Genomic DNA, 16,485 nt, shown 5'->3' with positions numbered 1-16,485 from the left:
TTACTTTATGTTCAAAACAGGTTCTTCTAATCAATGTAAATACAGCATCTACTCAACTTCTGTAAATACACTTCTGTTCATCAAGGTAAGGCATCCCTAGGTTTTTCCCCCTGTTCATAGATTTTGATTAGTTTTTGCTTCCTCTTGTTGAGGGTTAAGGACAGAGAATGTTGCACCTTGTTAAGCCCTATGAGCTAAATTGGGATTTGTGAATATGGGCTATACAAATAACCTTTGATTATTTAATTGAATGATTGAACATATACAAACTCTCACGTTATGCATTGATCTAAATGTTTTAACCTTTTCTACCCAACTGGTGATCATTCATCTACAAAGGCTGATTTTGAAAATGTGTGAACATCCTGCGTTTTAATAGCCATCATTTAAATTCTGCACACTCTTGACAGGCTTTCAATCACATATCATGCCTTTAATGAAGACTTTTGTGAAACCTTAGTATAAGTTTTATCCTGAAATAACACAGTCCTAAAGTTGTCTTTCGGCCCCGGCCGTTGCACATTAGATCAGAAGATAAAAAGATCGATAAGATCAATGAGCTTGACTTTGAAGCCTTGGCCTTCAATCACAAGAAAAAAAAATACTGAGTTTGCAGAAGAAGTTTAGTTGATTTAAGATAAGATAAGATTTTATTAGTCCAACCAAGGGTAAGTTTGAAATATTCATTTCATTTTGAAGTCATAGTTTTGAAATTGATTGTATGGTTAAGGTTAAAAAAACTGCTGGAAACTAAAGCTTCTGTGCCTGTAAGTTTGAGTTCTGGAAAGTGCAGTTTCACAATGAGAAACTGTTCTCACATTCTTAAGGCAATAATCATTTTTAAAATAATAGTTTTCAATGACTCCAGCAGTCTGAATTCTTGATTTTCAAACCTGGTGTTCTGTAATCATACCCATATGGTTGAGAGGAGACCATCATTCCTCCCGTTTATCCCCAGTGATGAGTTATGACTTTTAATATGTGCATGTGACTGTGGCAGAGACTGAGGAAGGGGCAGATAAAGACTAAATGGAGAAGACAGAACGTGAAAGAGATAGAAAAAAGAGGAGAGAGACATTTGAAGATGGTGTGGATATCTCTCTCTATCCTCTCTTCTTTAAAGCCTGAGGTGCAGGCTCAAGTGAGAGTGTGTAGGAGTTTTTTGTGTCCACTAAATCTGCTGCTCCCTATCTCTTGCTCGGCTGCCTTTATAGCTCTCTCTCCTTCCTTTGCTTTCTTTCCCACTCCCTTGCTATCTTTATATGTCTCTCTTAACATTTATAACCACTCATTTTCCTCTTGCCTGCGTCTTATATCCTTTACTCATATTTCTTTGCTTTCGTCCTCAGAGGTCAAGGTTCACCGTTCTCATCCTTGACTGGAAAAAGCAGGGTGCCATCCGGAGCATCTCTGAGGAATTCAATAACCGCTGGGGGAAACAGCCCTGCCCTCTATCCATGACAGAAGCTGTCAGTCAAAGCTAGCTCCAAATGCTTGCCAGCCATGATGGATGAGCCAGTAGTCTCCTGAGAGATAGGAAAAAAAATTGTCAATAAATTATTTGTTATTCCATCATGTGAAATAAAATGTGCTTTCCCTCATCTTCACTTTTCCACTTCACACCACAGTAATCACTTCAAATGGGCCTTGATTGTTATGGCAGCGAGAGCAGGCTGACTCAGGACAAAGCACAGACACATGAAGGAGCGGCATGAATACAAACTGGCTGTTTCCAGCTTTAAGACGTGTGAGTTTCAGCGCTGTAATCACACATAAAACATGTTGACAAATTATTAGACCTGAGTCCATCTGGATGGAGTCTTTATGCTCGACATGATGAGCACTAATTGGCTCTGATGTCAAGCAATAATATGTAACTGTAGTGATGACCTAAATACAGAGACAGCTCCCTGACAATAGCTGGAACAATACGATCTCATCCGAGCTCTGCCCACACAAAAAATAGCACAGCATTGTATGGCTATACTTGCAATTCATTTACTTCTGTGCTACTGCTTCATGTAGTTTTTACAGTCAGCTTTGACAGCTGAGTCCTCAACATTCACTGGTTGGTGCCATCGTGCAGAGCTGTGCTGTGACTGACTGTCCTCTCCTCTAAAGTTGAGGGGATGTCTATTAGCGAGACACCACTGACCTCTTTCCACTGTCGACTTCCAAATCTGAAATGATGTTGTTTATCATCCTGAGCTACAATAAACTGGATTTGTACAAATGGGCATGTGGGTGCCGCAGGCCAGTCTGACATGTTATCGACCACCTCTGATGCCCCACATTGCCAGAGTGAGAGGGTGATGGGTAGTTTTAGTATCAGCAGACAGTGACAGCTTTTCTCAACCAACAGGTAATTAAATGACCAAACTAAAAATGCTAAACAACAACAAACAAATGCAAGAATGTCTACAGAGACGTACATGTCTGAATTTATACTGCATTTTTCTAGCCTTGATGACCACTCACTTTACAGTACAGTTTTTTTCACCAACTTGTTGACACAGTTAATCTATGTGCAGCACTGGCTCAGGAGGTAGAGCGAGTTACCCTCTAACCAGAAGGTTAGCATTTCAATCCTTGTCTCCCTCATTCCGCATGGCAGAGATTCCCTGGGCATGATACTGAATCCCAAATTGTCTCCTACGGCTGTGCCAGCACTGTTTGAATGATGTGTGTGTGAATATATATCATATAATGAATTTCACATTAATATACACTGCTGAAAAAAAATAATGGAACAATTAAATCACACATCAGATCTTGATGAACGAATTATTCAAGTTAAAAATCTTTATACATATACATTTACATTGTATAATGTGTTGAAAACAAAATGACGTTACAATGGTCGGTTGAGGGCTGGATTCAAAACCACACTGAGAATAAAAGTAATTGAAATTGAAATTGAAATCACAGACTGATCCAACTTGCCTAAATTTCATCACAACAACTCTTAATGTGACTCAGTAGTGTGTATGGCCTCATTGAGCCTGTTCGTGTGGGCATGCTCCTGATGGATGGTGTCCTGGGGGATCTCTTCCTAGAACTGGATCAGAGCATCAGTGAGCTCCTGCACAGTCTGTGGTGGTACTTGGCAGTGTTGGAGGCACAGATGCATAATGTCCCGTATGTGCTCAATTGGATGTAGGTCAGGGGAAGGCCAGACATTGTCCTGCACCAGGAGGAACCCTGGGCCCACTGCACCAGTGTACGGTCTGATAATCTCTCTGAGGATTTCATCCTGATACCTAACAGCAGTCAGGGTACTGGTGGTTATGACATGAAGGTCTGTGCGACCCTCCAAAGATATGCCTCCCCAGACCATCACTGACGCACCACCAAACTGATCATGCTGGATGATGTTACAGCAGCATAACGGTCACCACATCTTCTCCAGACTCTTTCACGCCTGTTACATGTTCTCAGTGTGAACCAGCTCTCATCTGTGAAGAGAACAGGGTGCAAGTAGCAGACCTGCCAAATCTGGTGTTCTCTGGTGAATGTCAAACAAGCTGCACGGTGCTGCTGTGAGCACAGGTGCGCTATATAAATACAACCATTTACCATTTAAAGGTCCCACTAGAGGACGGCCCTCATGCCACCCTCATGGAGTCTGTTTCTGACAGTTTGGTCAGAAACATGCACACCAGTTACCTGCTGGAGATCACTTTGTAGGGCTCTGGCAGTGCTCCTCCTATTCCTCCTTGGATAGGAAGATCCTGCTTGCTGCTGCTTGCTGCTGCTGCTGCTGCTGGGTAGAAGCCCTTCTACAGCCCTGTCCAGCTCTCCTCCTGTAAAGACACAGCCCTTCTGCTATCTCCTCCATGCTCTTGAGACTGTGCTGGGAGACACAGCAAACCTTCTGCCACATGTGCCATCTTGGAGGAGCTGGACTACCTGTGCAACCTACTTGGGCTGCAGGTACCGCCTCATGCTACCAGTAGTTACAAGACCACTAGTAGAACATAAAACTAGAGAAGAGTCAGTCAGGAAGGATAAAGAGAGAGCAGCTGTCTCTGGCCAGCACAGATGTTGTCTTGCTCTGCCTCTCCATTGAAATTTCATTTGCAACAAAGCAGGTGAAACTGATTCACTATCACTTGTGCTTCCAAAATGGACAGATTAATATCCCTGAAGTTTACCTGACTTTGTGTAATAATGTGACAATTAAGTTCCCTTAATTTTTGTGTGCAGGGTATATAATGACCCCACCAATCACCCAGTACACTGTAAGTTAAATCTGAAATGTTTGATGTCTATATTAATCCATTTGACATTAGCTTTTGAATATGAATTATAGTAATGTGGTAATATTTCCCAAATGTATAATAGCCCTCATACCAACATATATGATTGTTGAGTGTAGGATTATATCAGTCAGGAAATAATGAATATTCATATTTGAGCTTTGTATTCTCAAAGAAAGCAGCAGCTCCATCTGCATGAAATGATTTTGTTTGTGCTGAGCACAACAGAACAAACAAGCATTCATCATTCATCTATTCACAGACAGGAAGCCGGATCAGTGAAATCCCATGAAAGACAACGCAGCAATGTGTCTCACTTCATCCTTTTGACCGGGGACGTACCCGCAGCTGGACCCGTTCTGACTGGAGATCAGAGAGTGTCCTCCTGATGTGGCCGACCTTATTTGTCATCGCTTGTTAGGATATCCATTTTTCAGCTCCCTCTCAGCTGCTCATGAATTTTCCAAAAGCTGTGATGATGACGATTCGTCCTCATCAAACACCTGTTGTCTGTATATTAAGAACAATCCAACAAGTGGGACACCACGTGACTCTTTGAAATCAGATGTGTTGTCCAGCCATCCAGGAAGTTGTCCCCCAGACTTAGGTCCTGAGTCCTGAGTCCAGTATTCCAGAGTCTCCTTAGGTACCACCAAAAGTTTAAAATGTATTTATTTATTTACCTTCATCTTGTTTTAATGATAGAATTGATCTTCTCCATGATCTAGTCTATACACCCACACATACTCCACAATAGTGCTCAGTGATATAAGTTCAAAACATTAGAGAGACACTTTCTATTGGATAAAATGGCTTTAGGGTTTACACTCATCACATTTTATTGCATTCAAGGCTTGAGAGGGTGTCACTACCTGTACAGATTGTAAAGCCCTCTCAGGCAAAATGTGTTTTGTGAATTTGGGCTATACAAATAAAATTTGATTTGATTTGATTTGAAGGCTTAAGACCCAGGAGGATCACAAATACTGCCAAGCAGAAAATTAAGTCCTCTTTTCATTTCATCACAAACACTGTAAATCTTGTGTCCACGTGGCTACTTCAAGGACCTTGAAACAGAGTTCACGTGCAGGAAGCACAACATGTGTGAAAATGATCCTCATGATATGACTGCAGTTTATTTACTTTGCAGCCACTTCACTTTATTGGCACTTATTTTCCAAAGCACAAAACAGAGCGTGAAGACAGTAGAATAGACAATACAGTCCAGTTTAGAACGCAACATCAGTGAAATAACATCTATCCAATGACATTAAATATTAGTCAAAGAAAAACCACAACAGAAGTGAAATCCATTATTAAAAATTAAAAAATCGATAAAAGCAATATAATAAATCATAACACGACAATAACTCATCGTTAAAGGAAATAATTCTTCAGAGTAAAACAGCTGCCCTGCACGTGCACCATGTGCGCGCTTTAGACCCGCGACGGAATGGCACCGCTCCTCATATGAAACGTTCATGGACACTCCGTGACGTCGTACATCCGAGGAGTTCATCGCCAGTAGTTATATACAAAGCGGGAACTGAAACGAAGTATGCCTACCTACAGTGTGTGCTGATATAGTTTATTGAAAAGTATCATTAAAGGCCATTGGTATTTTAACAATGGATTAATTCGTGTCCAACATAGTCTTGCAGGTGTGCAAACCAAAGTGTTATTTTTTTATATGTGGTGTGCATTAGATAATAATGACCTTGTGGTGGCTGCAACTGCATCTGAAGTCGTTGTAAACGGATATTCATGTTTAGTAAATGGTCTGGTTCAGTTAAAATCTTGTTCGCACAAGATACAAAAACAATATCACGTGTCTGGACTTTGGGGGACCCCTGCTACACAACTTCCTCAATTGAAAGTCAATTCTCCCGAGTACATTTGAAGGCATCACAAACTCTGCTGCTACATGCGACACATCTGAGGAACTTGTGGCTCCTGAGTTTCCTCTCGGGCGACAGGTCGAGCGATGCAGGGTGGGAGGAGGTGGGAGACAGCGGACAGAGATGTGAGCAGAGAGTAGGAGTTTCGTCATAGAACAAAACTACTTCACTTATTGCTCGACAGAGGAAAACATGGCGAATACAAGCTCTCCTGATCTGACCTCCGCTCTCCGGGCAGAGATCCTGGAAAACCCTCTGCGGGTAAGTTTGTTTTGGAAAAGTTTCACATCTGATCATCGAGGTTCGCTCCCAGAGAGAAGAGACAAGTGTTGTCTCAGGGAGAAAACAAAACACTACCTCGTTATTTATTTTAAGGTCAGATGTAGATGTACTTCTTTCAATTAAGATGGAATAATATGAGGAAAGCAGAGTGGCTCACGAGGATGTAGTTGTGCAGTATGTATAAGGAGATATTTAAATAAACATATACATGCATGCATATGCAGAATTATATACACACACGTATCCAATCACAAGAGGGTTATGAATTAATATAATAATAATAATAATAATAATAATAACAACAATAATAATAAGAAGAATACAATATTTAAATGAAAACATGTCAGGGCAGGTCTATTTGGTAGTTCCCTTGCTCACTCAACTTGTCATGTTATAGCTGTTGAGCTTCACTGCAGCAGTTAAACTCTGCAGAGAGATGTGGAACATTTTCTTTTCTTGTTTTCTCTCTAAACTTGGAACTTCTCCCCCTGAGCTTCATTTAGAGCTGGATGTTAAACTCTGCTGTCCAAAACAAGATTCATTTAGTCTCTTAAAATCATCTTGTAATGCAAAACATAACCTGCAGCCTCCAAAGCTTTTTGGGTAATGAGCACTCATGAGTGGATGAGGGAGCCAGGCAAGCAGAGATCTACTGTTGTTAGCACCTGTCAGGACTGTTGTCTAAAAGTGAATATGGCTAAATCCCTGTGTTGTAAGTTTAAAAAAAAATATTTATTCTAAACTTAAAACTTTGCAAACTGTACTTTCTGAGGCTGAGTGTGCAGACTGTGTGCATGGTAATGTAAAGTCTCTCCCCCTGAGTGTGTGTGCTTTCAGTACTCTGCTGCTCTGTTTGTGTTACTCCTCTGCCCTCCTACTGTTATACATTGGCACATTCTCCTCATGCATATCTTCCCCCTGTCAGTGATTCTCCCTTTCTGCCATGTTTTGTCTAAGTGGCATTACGAGCAGAGGCACAGAGAGAGAGAGAGACTACAGAGGACGAATGAGAGGCGTGAGTAATGAGTAATGGCCCATGGGTGGGCTGTTAGAGAATAGATCTACTGTAAGAGTACTGAACAGCTGGCTGATGGTCCCAGCTCCCCCTCTGTACAAAGCTACCATCTCAGAGAACGTCCCGACATCAGGCAGACAATATCTGCCTGTCTTACACTTTACTGACTATCAATGTTTGCATGGGTGTGACATGTTTTTACTTATCCCATTAGTTGCCCAGTTACCTTTATGTAGCTGGTTTTGCTGAAGTATACAAACAGTTGATGATGACAGGAAATAAAGGAAGAGTCAGATGAAGAATTACATGTAGAGCTCTTGTGTGTGATTCAAGCTGTGGGGGTTGTAGTTCATGCTCACACCATAAATCTGTTTAGTTAACCCTGTGAACATTATCTTAAAATCTGAACCTCCCCTGCCTCCTGGCTATAATTTGATTTGGCCACCCAGACAATTCCTGAAAATATAACATTCCAATCCAAAAAAACTCTTGTTACTGCAAATACTTCTGTGACATAAGAATGAACTATTTCCAGAAATCACTGTCTGTATGTGGAATGCTTACTTCAAGAGCCGTTCCTCCTTTTGGCTTCACGCAAATAATGTGTGCTGTTAAGGGCAATGTGTTATGTTCAATATTTATAAAATATGAATAAACGTGCTCTGTAGCAGAGGCAACTGGGACTCATCAAGATATCAGTGACATGACAACAGCTCATTCACAACAATGGCAAGTCAAGTTTTCCTCCGGTCCGGTTGTTGTGAATCAAGCTTCACTGAAGTTTGCGTATAGCAGCCGTCCTTTATTTATCATAGCTAAATTTCTGCAGGTCAGTTTTTACAGTTTCAGAAAAAACATTGCAATCAGCTTCACCACAGGCCAAGCACACTGCCCATATCAACAGCCAGATTTAGAACGGGCACTGCACTAGTAGAAAATAATAGATGAACATATCCTTCAGGACCTTCAAGAACAAACACATTTTTTGATGTTAAAGAGAAGCCAGTGTGGCTAGTTTGTGTTGACGATAACGACGACATAGGCAGATCTCATTATTACAACTGAAAACATGCAGCTAGTCTGGATGAGTTGCATGAACGAATGTGCTTGGATAAAGGTAACACTGATCAAGTCATGTGTGGTACTACCAAAGGGGAGGACTGTTGTTTTGGCCAAAACCAGCTGTGGGTAGTATCATGATCACTATTATCTGACAGATCATCAGACGCCAAAGAGAAGCAATACCAGCCACTGCCTTCAATAGGTGTTATATATGTTCACTAATTTAGTATGAACCACAAAGGATTATATAAAAACGTGAATAGCATTTTATTGTAAAAAGCTTCCCCACATCTGCCTTTATCAGTTTTGTAGCACACTGTTCTGCTACTTCTATTAGTGCAGAATTTGTTGTTTCCAAAAGAGGTGAAGGAGGTGGGTGACGGGAGACTGTACAGCTAAAAATAACTGTTGAGCAGAAATACTTCTGCAACAAACTAAGCCATTGTATCATACTGCTATACTATATTATATTTCATCTTTTTCATAATAGCAGGGGGGCCTAAAGCTTATGCTGGGTCAGTCAGGTCATTTGATGATTCAGCAATTAAAGGTTTAGTGTGTACAATTTAGTGACATCTAGTGGTGAAGTTGCATGTTGCAGCTGAATACCCCTCACCTCACCCTCCCCTTCCAATTATTAAATCATTGTCATAGAAACTCAAATGGTATTTAGTTTGTCTAGTTTAGACGACTGTAAAAAAAATGGCGGCCTCTGTAGAGAGGACCCGCTCCTGATGTAAATATAAACTAGTTAAATATAAAGGACCCATTCTAGCGTAAAGAAAAAAACAATTTGTAAAATTTAGATGAAACACACTAGGGAAAACATCACTGGGATTATTTTTTATTAAATTTCTGCCAATGCATCCCTTTCACCTAAGTCTAAGACACTGAACCTTTAAGTCCAGAGGAACTGTTTTCCACAGTTAACATCTAGTTACAGGGATTTATCCTACCCAGCAGACTGAAGAAATATCTTCGCTGACACTCAAAGTGCCATCACAAGTTCTGAGATGTCACATACAAGAGACGGTATAAGTTTCATGGGGATTTGGACATATCATTTGCTATGTACGATCTTGCCCCTCTGGCAATAAATCATTTTCCGATCATGGTAGCATTGCTCTTTCCCTTCTTAACCTTACTACTTGTGAGACTGAGAATGACAAGGTATGCTCTTCATGATACATCTCTCCGTTTATGTTAGACACTTTCTTTTCCATGAATTTTGTTATTTTGTCAATGTGCTATTTTACAAGCAGCATTTTTTGCACTTCTGTCCATCCTAGTAGAGGGATCTCTTGCTTGCAGCTCTCTCTCAGGTGTCTGCGTTTTTTTTTCCTCAGTCGTTGAGGGCAAATTGTGATTTATTTATTCTGTCTATCCTGGTTTCCTCCTTCGTCTATCTTTTTCCTCCATCTCTGTCTGTGCTGACACTCCTTGTGTCTTCTGTAACCACCAACCCTGAACAGAAACTGAAGGGCTTCATCCTGAGATTAGCACATCCCAGGGAGGGACAAAACCCCATTGTCAGTGGACACAAAGGGCCTCACTGTCGGTCCGTCTGTCTGGTGGTCAGTGTGTCCTATAGTGATGAGGAGGAGGATTAGTGTTGTCAGTCTCCCGGTCAGCTATCAGGACCATTCAAGTTTTTGTTTTTCACTTCCGTTGTTTAAATTGATTGATGCTGGAAATGTCCACTTTGTTTGTAGTTGGGCTTAAGTTCTGGAGTTTTGTTGTCATCAAGTGATTGAATCCTCTGAGAAATGGCTCGAACCTGACTGTTAATAGGGTTTTTTGGGGTATTTTTTCCTTACTCTTGTTGATGGATAAGAACAGAGGATGTCGCACCTTGTTAAGCCCTATGAGACAAATTGTAATCGGTGAATATGGGCTATACAAATAATATTTGATTGATTGACTGATATTAACTCTAACATTACGTTAGCCAATTGACTCAATACATTGACTGCAATTTAATTGAAGAAACTACAGTAATTCTTCCACAAAACAATGAACAAACAACAAAATTGACACGGTTGATTGTGCCTTGATGATGAATGTGCTCTCGCAGGGCACATAGTATGTTGCAAGAGCTTTCGCGTTTGTTTATACTGATATTTAAGCTTTCTCTTATCATCATGAATTTTAAATGCTCACTAAAGAACTCCAGGATCTGTGATTGATCTGTTGCCTATTTCCCTCACCATCAGTTTCAGTGCCAGTACAAAGAATCCAATTAGCTTTGCAGATTCTAACAGATTTCTTTAAACTCTGGCTGTGGCATTAACAAGTAAACTAACTGTGCTATTCACAGTCTGTCTCACTGCGTTTGTCAGGTAAACCGTCAGCTCTTTGCTCTCAATTGTTCTCTCGGGACATTTTGTGAAACCTTCTTTTGTAACAAATGAATTACATTTTGAAAAAAGCTATAATAAAAAGCTGGAGTCTTTTCAGCTTTTTTATGTGGCTGCCCTGGAACAATCATGCAATCACAGAATACAGTCAAATGCAAGCTTTGATTGTTTATAGGAGGCCTATCCCAAAACGACTCTCAAAAATCAGCCAAAGATAGGTGATGGAAGAACTACGCACTTTATTTGATTTCGAAATACTGTAATTTACTCTGTTACAAGCAAAAAGTTATGCAGTCAGATATCATTTAAGTAAATAAGAATCATCAGTAAGTTCTACTTGAAGTTGCAAAGGTTACTCATTATGCACAGTAGTCTCTGTGCTTTTTAAATGTCCATTTCTTTTTGAGGAAAGGAGGTAATGCTACGTGAGGTCAGGTGCCTGTATCTGTGATCTTTCAATTCTGGTGTAAATTGTGACTCAAGCTGGCCAATTTAGTTTCACCTCTCAATCACCTGGATCCAGTCCACTGAGAAACTGACCCTGTTGATTCAGCGAGTGGAATATGTCTTGTAACCAGGATGACCCGCCACAGTAAGGTGAAGTTTAATAGCCAAGAAATCCCAGTAAAATAAGAAAGTATGACACTTTATGATCAGTATGCTCTTCCCAAATCATACACTGGTATACATAAATGACAACAAAAACAAACAACATATAACCAAACAACAAAGCATATACATATACACACTCATCATGCATTATCAATAAGTGGCTACGGTAAAATGTATATTATTACTCCTTATGATAATACATGGAGGGCGGTTGTGGCTCAGGAGGTAGAGTGAGTCGTCCAATAACCAGAAGGTCGGTAGTTTGAGCCCCATCTCCCCCATTCTGCCTGCCAAAGTGTCTTTGGGCAAGATACTGAACCCCCTAATTGCCCCTGTAGGATAGATCTATGATAGAGAATGTGCTGCACATAGATGCACTGTGTGAGAATGACAAATCTGTATTGTAAAGCACTTTGAGTGATCATCAAGACTAAAAGAGCGCTGTATATATACAGACAAAACAATTAGTGCTGAGGAACACTGACTCTACCTAGAGATCAGCCTTTGATTCAACATTTAGACAAGAACAAATGAGTTCTGCAGTCTCTTCAGTCGAGTTTGTGGAACTCTTTACCAACTGATAACACATCAGAAGTGAAATCCAAAATAGTAAACGCACAAGTACAGTGCAACACAAGGGGCCTTGTGTTGTGGAGTCTCTTGCTTCCCTTGTGTGAAGTGTTTAATGTTTGCTAAGTAAGCTGACAAGCCAACGGCACACCCAGTGTACTGGCCTTACCCGCCTCGACTGCTTTGTTTGCTTTTCCTGTGACAGGAAAACTCTCTCTCTCTCTCTCTCTCTCTCTCTCTCTCACTCTCTCACTTTCACACTCCCTTGAGTGGATTCATCTCACTCGGTGGGTCCTGCTGTGACCACCCGCACTGAAAGTGGTGCAAACACTCTGTCTTTTCACCAACACTGAGACGACACACAAACAAGCCAAAAAAGAGAATAGTATACTGTAAGTAGGCTGAATTTACTTGCTGGTAAGTGATGAATGAATCCAATAAAGGGTGAGATGAATCCTTCCTCACACTTAAAATTGCTTCATCTCCTGAAGTCTGTTGAATTAACCCTCCACGGGCTGTACATCCACCACCTTGTACTGTGGATATACAGTTTTCTTCCCTCCCTATCTCTCTCACACACCTCGTTCTGCCCCCTGGCTCCTTTTGGCATTAACCAGCAGCCTCCTCTTCAGCTCAGTAACAGTGGACCAGTTGCACTCTGTCCTGTAAAGCTTGACAAGGCTATTGATCTTTGTTTAGAGAACAGACCACGGCTGGCCAGAAGGATGACGCAGTCTGTCTGATCACGAATTACCACAGAGGTGTAGTCATCTCTTACAGTTAGCCCGCCATAAACACTCTGTTTGTCTGCTTCAGTGTTTTAGGATGGAGTCTTTCATTGCACACCCACACACATACACATCTTTTTTTTTTTTACCTTGATCCAATATCAGTCCCCAATGAATCTCATCATCAAGCCTCCCATCTGCTCCCCACCCCTCCCAAATCCTGCTTCCCTCTGACTGCAAAGACACACACACACACACACACACACACACACACACACACACACACACACACACACACACACACACACACACACGTTGTTGCAGGTCAAGGTTGTACACTAATTAAATATATAATAAAATAAAATGCAAATGTGGGTCATGGTAGTCTAATTTAACACTGAACCAAACAATGCTGTGTGATCCTGGCCACCCACCCTGGGTTTCATTTAAAGTTGTACACATCACTGTATGTTTGTTTCATTTACATTTTTGTGGTGGCAAAATTGTAGGAATACCAATGTTGACTGGCTAATCCAGCATGGATTCACTGAATGAAATTTTGTAAAAACATTCATGTCCCCCTCAGGATAAATTGTAACATCTTTGGTGAACCCTGACTTTTGGCATTTGGAGATCTTGAGGAATTGCAAATGTTGATGCAGAGCTGTCAGCGAATACAAATCTAGATGTGTATTAATATTTGGCCTAGCCCACTAAAAATAAAAGTCTGTTTGTAATCTTCATCCAATTCATTACTTTAATTCTTTTTTTATTATTATTAGTGAAATCAGGTGACATAACAAGACAAGGTGGCAGTGGAAATAGAGATAAACATAAAAGACACAGAAAAAACTACACAGAGAAATAACAGTTTCTAAAGCAGGGCAGAAGGAGACCGTCAGCATGGGGACATCTTTTAATTTTTTATCAAGGTGGAACAATATACAAACACTAACAGAGCAACATGAGCTATTGTCACCCCCAAGTCTGAAGATGTCACCCACAGCATCCCCATATATCTTCCTCTACCTGCCTCACCCATTCTAACAGAACATCCATGAATGGTTAGAATTGCTGTCACTCTCTATGTTACATGAAGGTGTTCACATCCTATTGGATACTGGTGTAATACGCAAAAGAGTTGAAGTTGGTGCCTCTCTGTCTCGGGCATCTGAGTTAGATATGAAAGTCCCCAAGCGTAGACACTACAATGCACTGTTTATCTATAGCCTGACCTTGTGTACTGCTTAGAAAGAGAAGGGAGTACCTGTGGAATTAGCCAGGCACTCTTCTCTTAACTGTGTACAGATATAATTTAATATACACTATATATACATAATATGGTATATAGTGGCGTACACAGTAATGTGTGAGGATATACAAAATTCCTCAACACTGGGGATGAAAGAAACAGAGGAGGGTCTTTTTTCTTGCCCATAGAATGAGCTTTGGTTTTTAGTTAATGACTTTAATAATGACAGAGATGTTCCAGTGCTGATGTGCTCCAACAGAGTGATTCGACATCTGGATTGTGTTATAGTGATCATCTTTTGTGCTTGAAGTCTGGAGGAGTTAATTTACCCTCCGTTCATTCTGGTTTGTTTTGATAACTGTGCTGTTATATCACAGTGTCAACAATATGCACGTTTTTGGCAATAACCTACTTCCTATATGCCTTATCTCACTGAATAGACTGAACCTGACAACACACGCTCTCTCTCTCTCAACCAATCCATAACAGTTAACTTGTGCAGCCCATATTTTCAAATCACAACTTGTCTCATAGGGCTTAACAAGGTTTGACAGCCTCTGTCCTTAACCCTCAGCAAGAGTTAGGACAAACTAGAAACCTCAGAGAGAACCACATGTAACTGAGAAAACAGTTTTATGTTTTTTTTTTTCCTATCTTTATTCAAGAGCGTGGTCTTTCAGTTCGAGCGCATGACTTGAATTTATGTTCAGATTGTGTATTATGTTGTATTGCTCCCCTTGCACTAAAATAGCCCCTGTTTGCACTTGTACTTGCTGTGCTTCTGCTCAAACTGTGTGCTTGCACTCAGATATATTGTTGCTCACAAGGATTTCCTGCACTCCCAGCTTCAGCCCTTCTCCACACTCGGGCTCTTGAATCATCTGTGCTCAGATTTCTCCTCTGCTCTTAGATTTTTCTGTGCAACAACCCTCACAAAATTCCCCAACCAATAGAAAGCCATGTGTCGTGTTGACCACTGGTCAACCGATGAAATGAATGATATGATCCCTGCCTTATTGCGGGCACGTTCGCTTTACTTCCGAGCGTCCCGTGCTGGCAGTTATTCTATAACGACTTTCTGGAATAAAAGGACAGGGGAAGAATCCCTGCGAGCAACAATATATCTGAGTGCATGCCCACAGTTTGAGCAGAAGCAGAGCAAATTTAAGTGCAAACAGGCTATTTTAGTGCAAGAGCAGGGTTTTGATAAAAAGTAATACACAATCTGAACATAAATTCAACAAGTCATGTGCTCGAATTGAAATACCATGCTCTCTCAATAAAGACAGGAAAAAACCTCCATACAGTTTGTAACTTAATGAAAAAAGATTTAACGGATTTGTACACAAGAAAATGTCTCTCTCTCTTTATGCTATTGTTTCAAATGTACTATATTGTACTCAATCATGCTCCTCCAGCTCTCTGCTCTTTCTTGCTGTGCCTCTCATTCCTCTGTTTTACCTCCCATCTCTGTATATCCCCTGTCTTTTCCCCTCCAACCTCCATCGCTCTCATAATTCTCCTTCAAGTCATAAACACTTGTATGTGCTTGGCTTGTTTTCCAGTGATTGAGTTTCTTTCTTTAGGTTTTCATCATTCACTTTCCACCCCCACTGTGTACTTTCATTTCTTTGTAAAACTTTGTCCGCCCACAGCCACTGGTAAGTTTATGACCTGAAATTAAATTTCCTCTTGGCAATAATTTTCCAAGCATATGGAGGGAAGCAGCTCTATATTCTAGAAACACTTAAAGCAAATGGATGTCCGTATTATCTTTTCCTGGTATTAGAGGGAGCCCATGATTAAGTGTAAGTTTAAAAAAATTAGATAATGAGAGTCTCTTACAAGGCATTTTTGGATGCATCATTTGTCAAGACCTTCACATACATTTTTAATGATGATAGTGGTCTGACTCAAGGATCAACAGCGTCGATCAGTCGGTCTACTTCATTAATTCAGACTAAAGTGTCTCAACATTTGTCATAGAAGAAATGTACAGACATTCATTTTATCCAGACTATGCAGCCCCTGATTTGGCTGATCCCTTTCCAAGTAGGAAAGGGATCATGTTTCGAATAAAAAACGAACTTGTCAAATACTGTGATGTATTTCTAGGAAATATTAGGGCCATGTTGAATCTATGAAATTATTATTTGTGAAGCCCATATTCTCAAATCACAATTTGTCACATAGGGCTTAAACAACCTAAGAGAGACACACGTGAGGAATCCCTCTCCCAGGATGGACAGAAGTGCAATAGATACATTGATTAGAAGCTAAAGAAATGTGAGACTTTGAGAATGAAGTCGTAATATTATGGGGGAAGTCATGATTTTCATGAAAAAGTGTTGTGAGTTTGAATATAATGAGAAATGGGTTGTAATTTTACAAGAATAAAGTCATAATTTAGGTTAACCTTTGTTATGGGTTTGGCACATCAGCATCACCAT

The 16,485-nt window shown here is 40.5% G+C and overlaps 1 protein-coding gene across 1 annotated transcript in view; it reads left to right on the top strand.

Moving 5' to 3' along the window:
• The first annotated feature begins 6,153 nt into the window (after positions 1–6,153).
• The window catches only part of LOC109632089 (NIPA-like protein 2), a 28,533-nt gene continuing 18,201 nt past the window's right edge, over positions 6,154–16,485 (top strand). The window contains exon 1 of the mRNA XM_020091210.2: positions 6,154–6,418. Coding sequence (XP_019946769.2) covers positions 6,350–6,418 — 69 coding nt within the window. The 5' untranslated portion in view covers positions 6,154–6,349. The remainder of the gene's footprint in view (positions 6,419–16,485) is intronic.

Source organism: Paralichthys olivaceus, chromosome 13 (genome assembly GCF_024713975.1).
Source record: "Paralichthys olivaceus isolate ysfri-2021 chromosome 13, ASM2471397v2, whole genome shotgun sequence".
NCBI lineage: Eukaryota > Metazoa > Chordata > Actinopteri > Pleuronectiformes > Paralichthyidae > Paralichthys > Paralichthys olivaceus.
This window is presented reverse-complemented; position numbering and strand designations above follow the sequence as displayed.